Source organism: Brassica napus, chromosome C3 (assembly GCF_020379485.1).
Source record: "Brassica napus cultivar Da-Ae chromosome C3, Da-Ae, whole genome shotgun sequence".
Lineage (NCBI taxonomy): Eukaryota > Viridiplantae > Streptophyta > Magnoliopsida > Brassicales > Brassicaceae > Brassica > Brassica napus.
Genome location: NC_063446.1, coordinates 64,217,112 through 64,232,270, shown reverse-complemented (window position 1 = coordinate 64,232,270; position 15,159 = coordinate 64,217,112). Strand labels below are relative to the sequence as shown.

General features: G+C 39.2%; 1 protein-coding gene and 1 long non-coding RNA gene across 2 annotated transcripts; one reads left to right on the top strand and one right to left on the bottom strand.

The window, feature by feature from the left end:
* Positions 1-20: 20 nt before the first annotated feature.
* On the bottom strand, positions 21-1,089 carry LOC125583253 (terpenoid synthase 26-like). The gene is made up of 5 exons (XM_048749888.1): positions 989-1,089; positions 752-893; positions 524-630; positions 382-415; positions 21-314 (listed from the first exon to the last, which is right to left on the bottom strand). The coding sequence occupies exons 1-5, from the start codon at positions 1,087-1,089 to the stop codon at positions 21-23; spliced, it is 678 nt and encodes a 225-aa protein (XP_048605845.1).
* A 1,372-nt stretch (positions 1,090-2,461) lies between these two features.
* On the top strand, positions 2,462-10,621 carry LOC125583859. Its single transcript, XR_007320893.1, has 6 exons — positions 2,462-3,119; positions 7,829-7,958; positions 8,038-8,122; positions 8,621-9,274; positions 9,374-9,769; positions 9,862-10,621. It is a non-coding gene; the product is annotated as an uncharacterized LOC125583859 (long non-coding RNA).
* Positions 10,622-15,159: the final 4,538 nt, after the last annotated feature.

The window sequence follows — 15,159 nt, the reverse complement described above, 5'->3', positions numbered from 1 at the left end:
TTTTAGACATTCCAAAGTGGTTAAAGACGAATCTGATCAACATACATAGAAGTCATGTACTCCTTGATTTTTCCTTCGGGGCGAGTGTATCCTTCACATCCATTGTAGCAGACGGTGATCGATTGTGCAAGACCCATTACTGTCTTGAGAACCAAACTTGACACACCAGCTGTCGTCAAGAGCTCCTCATTTATTATGTTATCGGTATCTGCAACCATTTTATGTAGCTCTCTTAAAGCGTCTTGTTTGGTAACTCCATCCTGCTTCATATAACAGTTGACTGCATTCGTGAGCTGTCCTCTACTCATGTCATCCTAATCAAAGTTTAAGAAATATTGCAAGACAACAAAGCGTGAAGAGAGAAATTGTTCAGATTCTTACCTCAAAACCGGTTATATCATTCATAAGACGACCTCTAACAGATATAGATTTGACCAGTCTTGGTCTAGATTAAAGCCACTCGTAAGCTTCCTTGGTAGCTATCTTTCCCAGCCAGATGAAATAACCAGCCAAAATTACGTACACTCCGATCTCCACCTCAGCTACCTCCATGTACTCCTCAAAGCTAGGCAGGTGAGCGGCATGTGCCCATTTTGCATGTTCAAAGTAGGCTTTCACAGCTGCCTTGAACTGCAAGCTCAAAAGTATAACAAAACCGTTACAGCTACGAAATTCTCGTTATTTTTTTTCTTTTCTTTTGAATATCAATCCTACGAAACAATATATATATTATCCTTGATTGATTGGTTACCTCTTCTATATTGGCTTCCACACTGTAAGTTTTTCCTTCCGACCTAAGTTCTTTTTCAAAATCTTCTAAAGTATCCAATATAAAGTTTAGTACGGCTTTCAAATATTCAGGTTGGTTATCCATGGCATGATCGGGAGTACACCTGTACATCATCATCACCACCACCACCACCACCATCATAATGATTGTTTTTTTTTGGTTTACGTAATGTTCATTGCTTATATGAAATTTTGATACCTTTCCAAGCTATTGGCGAGGATTTCAGCCTCAGGAAGAGACGCATATCTGTCGAATGTGTCATCTATAATCGTTAAAATGGTGTAATACTGAGTCAACATAATCCTTGCACGTGAGAGTTGTGGATCGGAGAACACCGCTTGTATCAAGAAATGACTTTCGATGATTATGTGTCTGAAGTAAGGTGGCAACTTTGATGCAATGTCTACCTCCTTGTACCATCTTGAATCCAAACATGTATATATATGTTAAAATATTTTCTTTAACCGATTATAAGCTGATGAGACGGATACAAATGTCATAAATTTTAGGATGTCCGGATCCGGTAAGATATCCAACCTCCGGATATCGATCCGTATAGATATCTAGATATTCGAATCCGTACAAAAAGAAAAAAAGAAAATGTATACACTATTTTATAAACAAAAAATATATGATATTAAGAAAATAAAAATCTAATATCAAAATGGGCAGATCTCCTCAGTGACCCTAAAATGGTTTTATTTTTACCAAAACACTATACAAGAAAAAAAAATATCAAAAAAGTTTTCATTAAAGAAGAAAAAGATATGTTTACCCTTACTTTATAAAATATATAAATAATTAAAAAGGTAAAGAAAATTTCTATTATTTCGAAAGTTACAACTTTCACTTCCAACTTTTTCTGATTTTCCGCGAACTTTTTTCAAAACTTTTTTTTTCCAAAATTTTATTTTAAAATCCAAAATTATTTGTAAAACTATTTCAAATTATTATTTTAAATTTAATTATTTTTTTAAATCCTAAATCCCATCCCTAAAACTCCACTCTTCATCGAAAAAACACTCTTCAAATCTAAATCCTAAGCTAGATTAGTTAATCTTAGGGTGCGAGTGTTTTTTAATTATTTAATGAAATATTTTGATCATTTTGAACTGTGTGCTATATTTACGATAAATAAACCTTTTAATGCTATCCTAGAGAATTTTTCTATAAACAATTGTTTTTATGTAAAAAAATTAATATATTAAAATAATAGGAATTCTCTCAAATCTTACAATACTAAAAGGAGAATATAAAGCACTCTCAGCCTATTCAACTCAGCAAATTAAATCAACCAATTAGAAGACTCCAATATGCCACGTCTCTCACTCCAACCATAGATCTTTCAACGACGCCTCTTGCATTCCCATCGGAAAATTCATTTCTCTGCAATTTGCTGCTAAGGTGTATTAATGTTGACCCCCACTTTACATTTAATTATGTTTTTACTCCTCCATTCACGAGAGATTATTCCAATTCCCTTTGTTTCTCCTCCGATATAAACTCATTCGAGTCTGTAGATCTTTCCAGCTTCTACCACTGGACAAAATACTTGCCTCCGGTTCTCCATCGTTACACTGACGTGACGGAGAAGCTCACACGCTTGGATCCGGTGACGTCGTCTGCCACCAAGGGTACATTGATAGGCCGTGGAGAGCTTATTATAAGAAGAAGAAGAGATCAGTTGGAGAAGAGTTGAGTGATAAGCAGTTCAATGATAGGCAGTTGGAAGGGATGCGGTTGGAGTTAGAGAAGCTCGACTGAGCTGACGTGGATTAATGTGAAGGGAAGCTTATGAGAGTATAAATACTAAGAGAGTAATTAGTTTACACTTTATGCAATTTGTAAAACAGATTTTAGCTTGACGTTATGAGTCAGCGTTGACCTTGATGAGGTCTAGATATTTGTAATTGCACTTTGTACTTCCCTTTACTTCAATAAATACTATTCTACTACTCAGATTCATAACAAATGATGCGCTTGTGATACTGGATCGAAATTTCACGTTGAGCTTCAATCATGGCGGATCAAGAGATACCGATTGATCCTTGGGTGGCGAGATTACAAGACGATGTCGACATTTTGCGTATTGGATGCGACAAATTAGCTCAAGCAATTCGAGGTTCGACGGAGAGATTCGACGGAGAGATTCAATTCCTTGGAGAAGCAGATCATCAACATCAGAACGGAGTCGAATTCGAAGATCGGAGCTCTAGAACGACGGATGATCCTGATCAGTGGAACCCTCGCTCGAATCGAGGCTCACACGTTCGTTCCACAACGAAGCGGTAAGGAGATTGCGTCGACGCCAACAGATCTGGATAATCAGGTACCGATTACTCACTCTACGCTGGATCAAGCTCCAGATCAGCTAGGTTATCGAGGAATTGGTAGTTCTTTAGCGAATCGAGATTCAATGTTAAAGAAAGTCGATATGCCTGTGTTTTCTGGTAAATTGCCGTTTTATTGAATTTCGAGAGTTGAGAGATTCTTTTGTATTGGGAATTACAATGAGGAGGAGAAGCTTCACTTGGTTTCGTTGAGTTTGGAAGGAGCAGTGTTGAATTGTTTAATGGAGAGTTGATTGAGGATCCGTTTGTGAGTTGGCAGCAGTTTACGGATCGTCTTTTGGATAGATTTGCAGGATCTCTCGATGATGAACCAGCAGCACGTCTATTCTGTCGGCAGCAAACGGGAGAGATTATAGATTATGTGAATGAATTTGAGGCATTGAGGAACCAAGTCACTGGGATTGATGAGAAGAACTTGATCAAGGTTTTCTACAATGGTCTCAAACCTGAGATGAAAGAGGTAATTCGTATAAAGGAGCCTAAAGGTTTAACGAATCACAAACTAGCGGTGTTGAAGATGCATAGTACAAATTTCTGCAAGGTTATGGGTTCGGATAAACAATCAGGTTACCGCTACAATTCCTCTAACCAAACTACGGGATTTCAGAAGCGCACTGTGTTGATTCCAGATAAGACTGGGCCTGTCAGACAACAAGATAATTATGCGGGAAGGGCACGTCAAGATAAACCTCCCTTACGACCTCGACAATACCACACTGATGAGGAGTTGGACAGAATGAGGAGAGATGAAATTTGTTTCAAATGTAAGTGAAAGTGGTATAAGGGTTACCCGTGTAGCAGTCCGGAACTGCAGATTATGATGGTTGTGAATGGATTGGCGTTGGAAGTTCTTGAGGAGAGTATGGTAGAAACGTTGGAGTCTTCGGAGGAAATAATTCAAGAGATGCAGCCGGGCTTGATGACATTTTCTTACAACGCCTTTATGGGAATTTCCTCACCAACTACAACCAAGGTGAGAGGAAGGATTGGAAAGGTTGAAGTGGTGATGTTATTGGATAGTGGTGCAACTCATAATTTTGCATCGCCGTCGTTAATGGCGAAGCTGCATATTTTACCAGTGGCAACACCGGAGTTGGATATAAAGTTGGGGACTGGAGTTTCAGTGAAAGGAATGTGCATGTTTCAAGACTTGCAATTTTCTATTGACGAGTCAAAATTCAATTCCAACTTCATAGCCTTGGAGTTAGGCAACACTGATCTAGTGTTGGGAGTTCAATGGTTGAGAACTTTTGGGAAATGTATTGTAGATTGGGAAGATCAAGAGTTATCTTTCATGTACGAGGGTTCGTGGGTGACAATAAAGGGAGATCGCTCTTTACATGATACACCCACGCTGAAGATGTTGCAATATTGTCGCTCACAAGAACTACAGTCACCAATGGGAGTATTACAAAATGTAGAAGTGCAGTCGGAGGAGACAGTTCCTATAGAGCTAATGGGGGTGCTTCATAGGAATGAACACATCTTTGATATACCACAAGGGTCTGAACGAGGCCACGAGCATGCTATTGAATTACTGCCCAATTGTGGACCGTCAGTGTGCGACCCTACCGGTATCCTCACTCTCAGAAGGAAGTCATGGAGAAGATGGTCAAGGAGATGCTGGAATCAGGGATTATCAGACCGAGTCGTAGTCCATTTTCAAGCCCCGTTCTACTTGTGAAGAAGAAGGACAAGTCGTTCAGGTTTTGTGTGGACTATAGAGCGTGGAATAGAGCAACGATACATGATAAATTCCCTATTCCTCTCATTGATCAACTGTTGGACGAGTTGTATCGCACAAATTTCTTTTCTAAGTTGGATCTTTGCTCTGGTTATCATCAAATCCGAATGCAACCTGAGGATATTGATAAGACGGCGTTCCGAACTATGGATGGACACTACGAGTTCCTTGTTATGCCTTTTGCGCTGATGAATGCGCCAGCAACATTCCAGGCTCTTATGAATGATATCGTTCGACCTTTCTTGCGGCGTTTTGTATTAGTATTCTTCGATGATATACTAATATATAGCGCGACGTTGGAGGAACATGTTGATCATCTCCAGCAAGTCTTGGTTGTCTTTCATAAACAGAAGCTTTTTGCGAATAAAAAGAAGTGTTCTTTCGGTCAACAGTCGATCGAGTACTTAGGCCATATCATCACTGCGAATGGCATGTCTACTGATCCAAATAAGACTAAAGCAGTGGTGGAGTGGCCATTTCCGAAATCTATCAAGGAGATTTGTGGCTTGTTAGGCCTAACGGGGTACTACAGATGATTCGTTAAGGATTATGGGACAATTGCTCGACCTCTCATTGGATTGTTAAAAAAGGATCTATTTGAGTGGTCTCCACGGGCACAGTCGGCGTTTGAAACCTTGAAGACAGCAATGACTTCAGCGCCGGTGTTGGTATTGCCAGATTTTAAAGAATTGTTTGTGGTGGAGTCTGATGCCTCATGGTTTCGCATAGGTGCTGTGTTGATGCAGAATGACAGACCGGTTGCCTACTTTAGTCGTGGTATGACGGCTCGTGAACAATTAAAACCTGTCTACGAGCGTGAACTGATGGCTATAGTGCAGGCTGTGGTGAAATGGAAGCACTAGTTGATGGGTCGTCGCTTTGTAGTAAGGACTGAACAGAAGAGCTTGAAGTACTTATTAGAGCAGCGTGAGGTGTCTATGGATTATCAATGCTTGTTATCGAAACTATTGGGGTATGATTTCGACATTATGTATAAACCTGGAGTTGAGAATGCAGCAGCAGATGGTCTTTCAAGAATGGCTTTTATGTCTACTGTTTTACAATCTCAGGATCTTTTGCCATTAACAGTACCAGCGTCTCTCCAGCTGCAGGATTTATATACAGAGATTGAAGATGATACGCATATTCAGATATTGCGTAGTCAGTTTTTAAAGGGTGAGTTGAAGAGAGCGGGTTACAGCATCAATAATGATCGCTTGCATTATAAAGGAAGATTGTTGATTCCCAAATCTTTAGCATTCATACCTTTGATACTGCAAGCGTTTCATTCGAGTGTTATTGGTGGTCACGGTGGCGTGTTGCGTACCAAGAAACGGATTCAGGAGGCGTTTTATTGGGAGCAAATGTCGAAAGTTATACAGAAGTTTGTGGGCGAGTGTATGATTTGTCAGACTCATAAGTATACAACCCTATGTCCTGCTGGATTACTTCAGCCCTTACCAATTCCAGAGAGGGTTTGGGAGGATATCTCTCTTGACTTTGTGGTAGGACTTCCTTTATCTTCAGGGCATAACGTCATTTTGGTGGTTGTTGATCATTTGAGTAAATATGGACATTTTTTGGCATTGCGACATCCGTTTTCTGCATCTGATGTGGCTCAGCTGTTCATAAAGGAGATTGTTAAGTTACATGGATTTCCTCAGTACATTGTATCTGATAGGGACCGTGTCTTTTTGAGTTCTTTTTGGCAGGATTGCTTTCGATTGGCGGGTACGAAACTGAAGTATAGTATTGCGTATCACCCACAGACTGATGGTCAAACAGAGGTACTCAATCTTGGGTTGGAGACTTATCTTCTGTGTTTCTCATCAGCTCATCCGAAGAAGTGGGGTTCTTATTTAGCATGGGCTGAGTATTCGTATAACACAAGCTTTCACACGGCTATTCAATGTTCTCCTTTCAAGGTGCTATATGGAAGGGATCCTCCTCAGTTGCTCTGTTATGAACGAGGATCTACCGGGAATTTTGAGTTGGAGAGGTCGTTACAGGAGAGAGATATACTATTGAAGGATATAAAGTCTCATCTGATTCATGCTCAACAGCTTATGAAAAATAATGCGGATAAGCATAGAAGAGATTTACAGTTTCAGGAGGGTGATTTGGTATTTCTGAAGCGTCGGCCTTATAGACAAAACTCAGTGACAAAACGCCTGTGCAAGAAGTTGGCGGCACGGTATTATGGTCCGTTTCGGGTTTTGGCTAAAGTGGGTAATGCTGTATATTGTTTGGAGTTACCTGTGGAATCAAGGGTTCATCCTGTGTTCAATGTGTCACAACTAAAGCAGGTGTTGGGTTGTGATCACGAGGTGACTCCGTTACCGTCGGTGTTATCTGCTGAAGATGAGTTGGTGATTGAACCTGAGGATGTGTTGGATTCTCGTTACGATGCTGAAGGGAATTTGGAGATATTGATTAAGTGGAGAGGGCTACCTGATCATGAATCAGAGTGGGTACGCATGAGCGAAGCTGTTATGTCGTTTCCAACTGCTAAGTTTGAGGACAAGCTGAATCTTCGTTCAGAGGTATTGATAGGCCGTGGAGAGCTTATTATAGGAAGAAGAAGAGATCAGCTGGAGAAGAGTTGAGTGATAAGCAGTTCAATGATAGGAAGTTGGAAGATAAGCAGTTAGAAGGGATGCGGTTGGAGTTAGAGAAGCTCGACTGAGCTGACGTGGATTGATGTGAAGGGAAGCTTATGAGAGTATAAATACTAAGAGAATAATTAGTTTACACTTTATGCAATTTGTAATACAGATATTAGCTTGACGTTATGAGTCAGCGTTGACCGAGATGAGGTCTAGATATTTTTAATTGCACTTTGTACTTCCCTTTACTTCAATAAATACTATTTTACTACTCAGATTCATAACATACATATCCTTAATCTGAGAGACTTCCGTGTGCTTGCATGTTTGATCCAAGATACTTCGCCAGAGACACGACTCCCTCCGTCGTATCCACCGCTATAGTTTTCTTCATTTAATGTTGAGATTTTGGCCATAACACCCAGTGGTTACGTGCTCGACAGTTTGAGAGTGTTGTCAAGCCAAAGGTATTGCTTATCATTTTAGTAGTGCTTTATATGAAATATGTTTTATGTCTGGTTGTGAATTTTGAATTGTTCAAAACAGATCCACTATATGCGACTACTGGGCCTGGGATATGGAAAGTCACAGGTGCAAGGAAGTATCTCAATGAACAGAACCGAACATTAATGTGAGAAATAGCCCCATATTTAGCACAATGGTTCTGGTCTGAACATATGCCTATGCAATGTTCTTCTCTCTAACTATTGTTCTGGTTATTTTTATTTTCAGAGAAAACACTTTCTCTTCTCCTATAAATTGTGATGAGTATAGTTACGTCATTACCAAGTTTAATGTTTACTTAAACGCATAATTTCACGGTAAATCTTCACATAGTTAAATTTACGCATACCAAATTAGTTGAACAAAAAATTGGGCATGCACAAGATTACATGGCGTAATTTGACTTACATATTTCATTTACTGTGGAGATTTTGATCCTTTGAGAGTTTAGTAACTAGAACCAGTTTTTTCATCCTCCATTTTCCATTTCATATGCTCAAATGGTTATCATGATCTGAGTTTTGGTCTCAAAAATTCTGTTACTCTGTATTTCCACTCAACCTTTCATCTACTACCGATATTACATACAGTTCAGTTCATTCTTGATTTTTTTTAATTCTTGCAGATTGGTGAATATGCGTGATAAAGATGGTTTTGATTCGTCGATGCCTCATATGAGATAATTTTTAATTCATAGGTACTTTGGAGGTTGAAGGTCCCCAAGAATTATGGTGTTGATTCCGGTGGCAAGTCTTGGATCCCATGTTACAAAAGAAACTTGACCTGGGATGCTGAGCCTCTAATTAAATATGAGCCTCTAAAGATACATATACATGATGTTGGTACAAGAAAGAGTACCGAAAGCAGAATAAAACTTTCCATGCTTTTGCCATGGAAGCTAACAAAGCCTTTCATGAGGAGTATAAGGTCAAGAAGAAGAGGCAGCTATTGCCATATGCAGCATGGGTAAGGGAAGATATATTGTCGTCTGAGATAAATCACGTCCATGAAAGGAAGTGGAGGCTAAAGCAATGGCTAGGGAAATATGAGAATAGCTTGAGAGGAGAATCTGATTCAAGGGTTTAATATAGCAGACTGGCTGAAGGGGAGTGATAGAGAGAGGGGACATTGTTGTGATGAAGATGGCTGGTGAAGAAACCAAATTTAATCTTGATCCCGAGGCTGATCAAGACCGGAGCGAATTTTTTATTGTGAGTTGTTCCTTGAATTCCATTATAACAGGTGGCAAAGATGTTGATATAGATGCGAAAAACGAGAGGTAAGTACTATTACTAAGCTGAAAAATTAATTATGTTCTCATAACTACTCGCGAGTTATAAAAGTTGTAACCTCTTTTGCCATTTTATGTGAATGATAGATGTTTGTTGAAGAAGTAATGGAGTTAGTGGAAATTAAACCTCTTAAAAACTCTATACTTGGCCTTCCTCGAGTTAATGGTCGTTTGCCGGAACAAAGGAAAAGGCTTACTATTTCAGTTGAATTAGTAGCGCTTTCTTTAATCTTCATGGACGAGCCTACATCTGGTATGCAAGGGCTGCCGCCATTGTTATTCTTAGGGCATCACATTTTCAAATCCGTCGATGAGGTTTGCCCATGGAATACTCTACTTTTGAGTCCCGAAACCAGAATACATTTGACAAATCATCTTTGGATTAATGCAAGTATGCAACTTCTGTTGATGAAACGAGGAGGGTAAGTTATATATGCTGGAAGTCTAGGGCATCACTCAAAAAAACTCATCAAATATTTTGAGGTAGCCTCATGGCCCTCATCCGTCTTTATATATTGGGATTCTCCATTTTCTGGCCTTATTAATTTGTAATATATATTCCATATTTCTTGCAGGCTACTGAAGGGGTTCTGGACGGACACTATCCTGCCACGTGGAAGCTTGATGTCACCACTTTTTCAAGGAAGTCAAAAATGAGCTTTGACTTTGCTCAAATATTTGACAACTTAAGGTGCAGAGAACAAGATCAGTTAAGAACAGAAACAGCTTCATGGGAAACGAAGTCAACCAAAGGGAGGATTTGATTACTATGCCGTTCATCCTTGGTATCAGTTCGTTTTGAACTTATAGCTCTCTAACTAATAGTTCACTTCGACACTACAAGAAAACACAAATTTAACGACGGCCAAAATCGTCGTTATTTCCTCGGAAAAGAAGGCTTACGAGGAAATGGCGATGAAAGGCGTTTCGTCGTTATATGATTGTCGTAAGAGAAGATTCGTCGCCATTTCCTCGTTAATTAGCGAGGTTATATTTTCCTCGTAAAGAAGAATTAAGTTTTCGTCGTAAAGACCACGTGGGGTTTCCACGTAACGCGGTCGTTGTGCTTCCTCGTAAGAAACTCGTAAATGATTCGTCGTAAAAGACCCGCAAAAACCTCTAAATAAATTCGTCGTAATAAAAACGTAAGGAACACGAAAACAATTCGTCGTAATAGAATCGTAACTAAATCCACGTAAAATCCTCGTTAATTGTTCCTCGATATTTCGTCGTTAATTTTCCTCGTTAATACATCGGGAATTAGCGACGCAATTACTTTGTTTTCTATTTACTGAATTTATAAATAAAAATTATATTTATTTAATTTATTAATAAAATTTTAATTGAAATTAAATCGAATAGAAAATTTTTTTTGGCCGAATTAAAATGAAATTATATAATATATAAATAAGTTTTGAATTTTAAAATACAATAACAAAAAAAAAAACTAATGCTGCATTGCCGCGTCGTAGAATTCCTCGCTCCTTCTCGAGAGATCTTCCTCGTTGACTTGCACGGATGTCTCGCCTGGAATGGGGTTTTGTTGTCTCATGGTCCTGAACATGGCCTCCCATTCCGGATTTGTGGCCGCTATGACGTCCAAGAAGTTCTCGAGACCAGTCATACGAGCTGTGAACGACGATTTTGTCGAGGCCAACTCGTTTTGTGTCGACGACAGCTGATGTTGTGTCGTCTCCAACACGTCGCGCAGCTGAGAGACTTCATCATCCCGTCTCTGGCCATAAGAGGAAGTCGCTCTCGGAACATCGTTGACGGAACCAATCCCCAACACACGTCCCTTTTTCTTGGGAGCGACCTTAAAAAACAATAAAATATATATTAAAATTTAAATTTTAAAGTAAAATGGAATTAATAAAAAATTTATATAAAATTTACCTCCTCGTAAATTCTATCCACTTCTATTGTGGATAAGACGACGGGTGATCCGTCGGCGGACTCCTGCGCCAGCTGGGTCTCACGCTCGTCAATACGAGCTGCCACATCATTGTAGATCTTCTCAGACTTCTCATCTACAAATGCGCCCGCCTTGTTCTTGTGGGTCCGATCGAAAAGTTCCATAAGAGTCGGTAAACGTCCCAACTCCTTGGCCTAAAAATAGTTAAGAAAGTTTTTATTATATATATATATATATATATATTAAAAATCAAAAAGTTAAATATTTAAATTACGTACCATTTCCAAACGGACGCGGGCGTGTGGCTTTTGGCCCGTACTATGTTGCATCGCCCTGTGGCCGTGCTCATCTACCGAGTTACGGGAGGCGGAGCAAGACTGGGCGACTCTCATGGCATCAGGATCCCTCCAGTAACGGATGAGGCCATCCCACACGTCCGTGGTGATGGTTGTGGGTTTGCCCCGCTCATAGCCCTTCACGATCCAGTCACCCTTCCAGTTGGAGACCGTGTCCAACAAACGTTTCTTCGCCTTGTCGATAAACTCTTTCCGCACCTTCTCAGTGACCCCCATGGACCAATTAAATTTTTGCTGCAAAAAAAAAAAATATTAATAATTAGTTTAGAAAAATAAAATTTAAAAAAATATAAATCAGGAATAAATTGTAAAAACTTACAGCGTAAATCTTGAACCACGTCCTTCTGATGTAGATCGGAGTGGATTTCCAGTTGGGATGTGCCATGGAGAAGTAACCTTTAATCGTCTCGGTTACTTCTGTTGCAAGGCAGTTATCAACCCCAAACCTGGAAAAAAAAACAAATTCAAAGTTTTAAATATTTATTAAAGTCACAAATGAATTTTAAAAAATAAATGTAACATACATACCAAAGTGTTCCTTCAGGTCGGTCGGGGTCTATGATCGGTAAGCCTTCTCTGCCTGGCAAACCGAGAATGTCCTCAACAGTGTACTGAGAGTAAGGACAACTCGCTGGCACCATCAAATCAGCATGAACCTGATGGGCGGGCATCTGAGGAGGCACATGAGGAGCTGGCATCGGAGGAGGAGCTACCGGAGGAGGCACATGAGGAACTGATGGCGATGCCGTAGAAGAAGGCGAGACTCTCTGAGAAGATTGAGTCTCGGGGACGGTCTCCTGCTGACCCGAAGAACCGGGAGCTGAAGAAGAACCGGGAAGTGAAGGCGGGTCTAACCGACTACCCGGTGGACCGAACATCTGCGAGTAGTGAGCACTACGCTGGTGTCTACGAATAGTCTGCAAAATTTAAATTTCTAAATTAAAGTCAAGAGTAAATAAAAAATTATGAACAGTATTAACTACGTAATTAATAAAATGAGGAAACCTAAATTTTGTAAACTAATTTCGTAAACTAAATTCCCTAAACTAACCACCTAATCTAAATTCCCTAAACTACTTAGAGAGGAAAGAGAGTTACCATGTTGAGAGGAAATGGAGAGGCTGTAGAGAGGAATTAGAGAGGAAATGAAGAGGGCTGCGGTTTCGCCTATATATAGGATTAGTGTTCGTCGAAAATTCGTCGCAAAATAACGAGGAAAGACAGAGGCCCGTCTTTCGTTTTGTCGCAAGGCCCAAGCAAATTAACGAGGATATACAGAGGCCCGTCTTTTATTTAACGTCGTTCTTGCGATGATTTTTGTTTTATCATCGATTTTACGTGGGCCCGTCTTTCGTTTCGTCGCAAGGCCCAAGCAAATTAACGAGGATATACAGAGGCCCGTGTTTTATTTAACGTCGTTCTTGCGACGATTTTTGTTTTTATCATCGATTTTACGTGCAAATAGCGAGGCTTTTTTTGCTAACCCCTAAAATCTTAAACCCCAAACCTCAAACCCTATCTTTCTTATCTCCAAACCTCAAACCCTATCTTTCTTATATTTCTTATCTTATACTTCATATATTTCTAACCCTTTAACTTCAATATATATATTTTTTTGAATTTGAAAGGTTTAATACGTTGGAAAACAATTTTACAAATTTTGAATTTGACATATCACACAACAAATCAAACACACGCTACAAATCATATATGAAAGGTTTAAAAACAAAAAAAAAAGAGAAGAAGATATTTGAATACAAATGATGTAGATTTATGTGGGCTACACTTACGTATCTCGTCATATGTGTTTCCAATATCTTTCTTCTCTTTTTTTTTTTAAGTTTATATAAAATTGAAAATTAATTTTTTTTTAGTTTATATGAAGTAGGATGGGGAGTTTTAGGGTTTGCACATTTGGGGTTTAGGGATTTGGGTTTCATTTTAGTTTAGGGTTTATATTTACCGACGAATTAACGACGAAAAGTAAAATAAAAAAGCTAACCTCGCTCATTCCACGTAAGTTAACGAGGCTCTTACGACGTTTTGGTCTTACGTGGAATAAGCGAGGTCCGCTTTTTTAATTATAAATCGTCTCTTAGTCCACGTAAGTTAACGAGGCTCTTACGACGTTTACTGTTACCGTGGAATATGCGAGGTAATGTATTATAAATCGTCGTAAAATTCCCGTGAGATAACGTGGAAAGTACGACGACTGTCTCTAAACCCCTAAAACGAAACCCCAAATCCCAAACCACATCTTCTTTATCTTCTACTTCATATATCAAACACTTCTATCCTTTAACCTCAAGCAATTCATTCTAATCCAAACCGAAAATTATAAAAACACAATTCCTTTACTTATAATTAATGTCGATATCTTATTTATAAATAAACTCCCATTATCTTTAATTATATATAATAAATCAAACTCATACAAATATGAAATACATTAATCGGATTCATCGACATTCTCGTCATCACTTGAAACATCATCATTTACATGAAACTCGTCTTCAACAGCTTCCTCCGTGGGATCTTCGGTAAGATCTTCATACTCGTGATTATGCGGATCAATGAGAAGGATGTCATCAATTTCTTGTTCAGGTTCATGAACTTCATTTATTTGTTCTTCTTGCAATGGTGGTTCTTCTCCTACGATGATTCGTCCTCGAGGTGTAACTTTGATCACGGCTAACCAATTTATACCCGACTCTCTCATCCGTGGGTATGGAAGGAAGCTAACTTGGTCTGCTTGTGAAGCTAAGATGAAGGGCTCGAATTTGTTGTACCTCCGGCCACCGTTGACATCTACTACACCGAATTTGTTCAACCGAACACCTCTATTGACGACGGGGTCGAACCATTCACACTTGAAGAGGACGCATTTTAGCTTCAATATCCCTGGGAATTCGACTTCAATAATCTCCGTCAAGATTCCGTAGAAATCTGTTTCTCCTTTCACACAAATTCCATAGTTACTGGTTGCCCGCTGTTTACCATACTCATATGTGTGAAAAGTATAGCCTCGTGTGAAATACATCTGTGATGTGGTGACCTTTACAAGTGGAGATTGAATTACTTCGTGTAACCACTTAGGATAATCTGCATCGTCGTCATAATCAACCTATTTAAAAATAAAAAGAACGTTGAAATACAAATCATTCATGTATGAAAATTTTAAAAGTATTTGATTAATACCTGATTCTTCAACCACTTAACAAAGTGTTGATCTTTTCTTTTGTCTACGTCACTTGTGGATATACCAGGAAATGTTTCTTTGACTTGTGAAACAAACATGCTGTAAATTCACATTTTACATGAATTAATCTCTCTCAATTATATAATGTATACTCAATTTAAGTTACCTTTCAAAATAACGCATCAATGGATCCTCGCAATTGAGTAGAATATAGGTGTGTGCACTATGAGCGTCTTCTTCACTCGACCACCAAACCTGTTTTGATTTCCCACCAAGTCGTCCAATCTGGCTAAAGATTTCTGGAACACCAACAACTGCATATGTGGGCGCAACGCCACCATCATCATATCTTCTTGGAGCTCTTCTTCGGGTACGTACTTTTGACGCAAAGTAGTACGATGTG

Bases quoted from the DNA above. Each gene is read 5' to 3' on its own strand.
- LOC125583253 (XM_048749888.1), bottom strand. From the start codon at position 1,089: ATGTTGACTCAGTATTACACCATTTTAACGATTATAGATGACACATTC. The intron at 631-751 runs GTAACCAATCAA...TTGAGCTTGCAG, and splicing joins TGGAAGCCAATATAGAAGAG to TTCAAGGCAGCTGTGAAAGC. The intron at 315-381 runs GTAAGAATCTGA...AACTTTGATTAG, and splicing joins ATGATATAACCGGTTTTGAG to GATGACATGAGTAGAGGACA.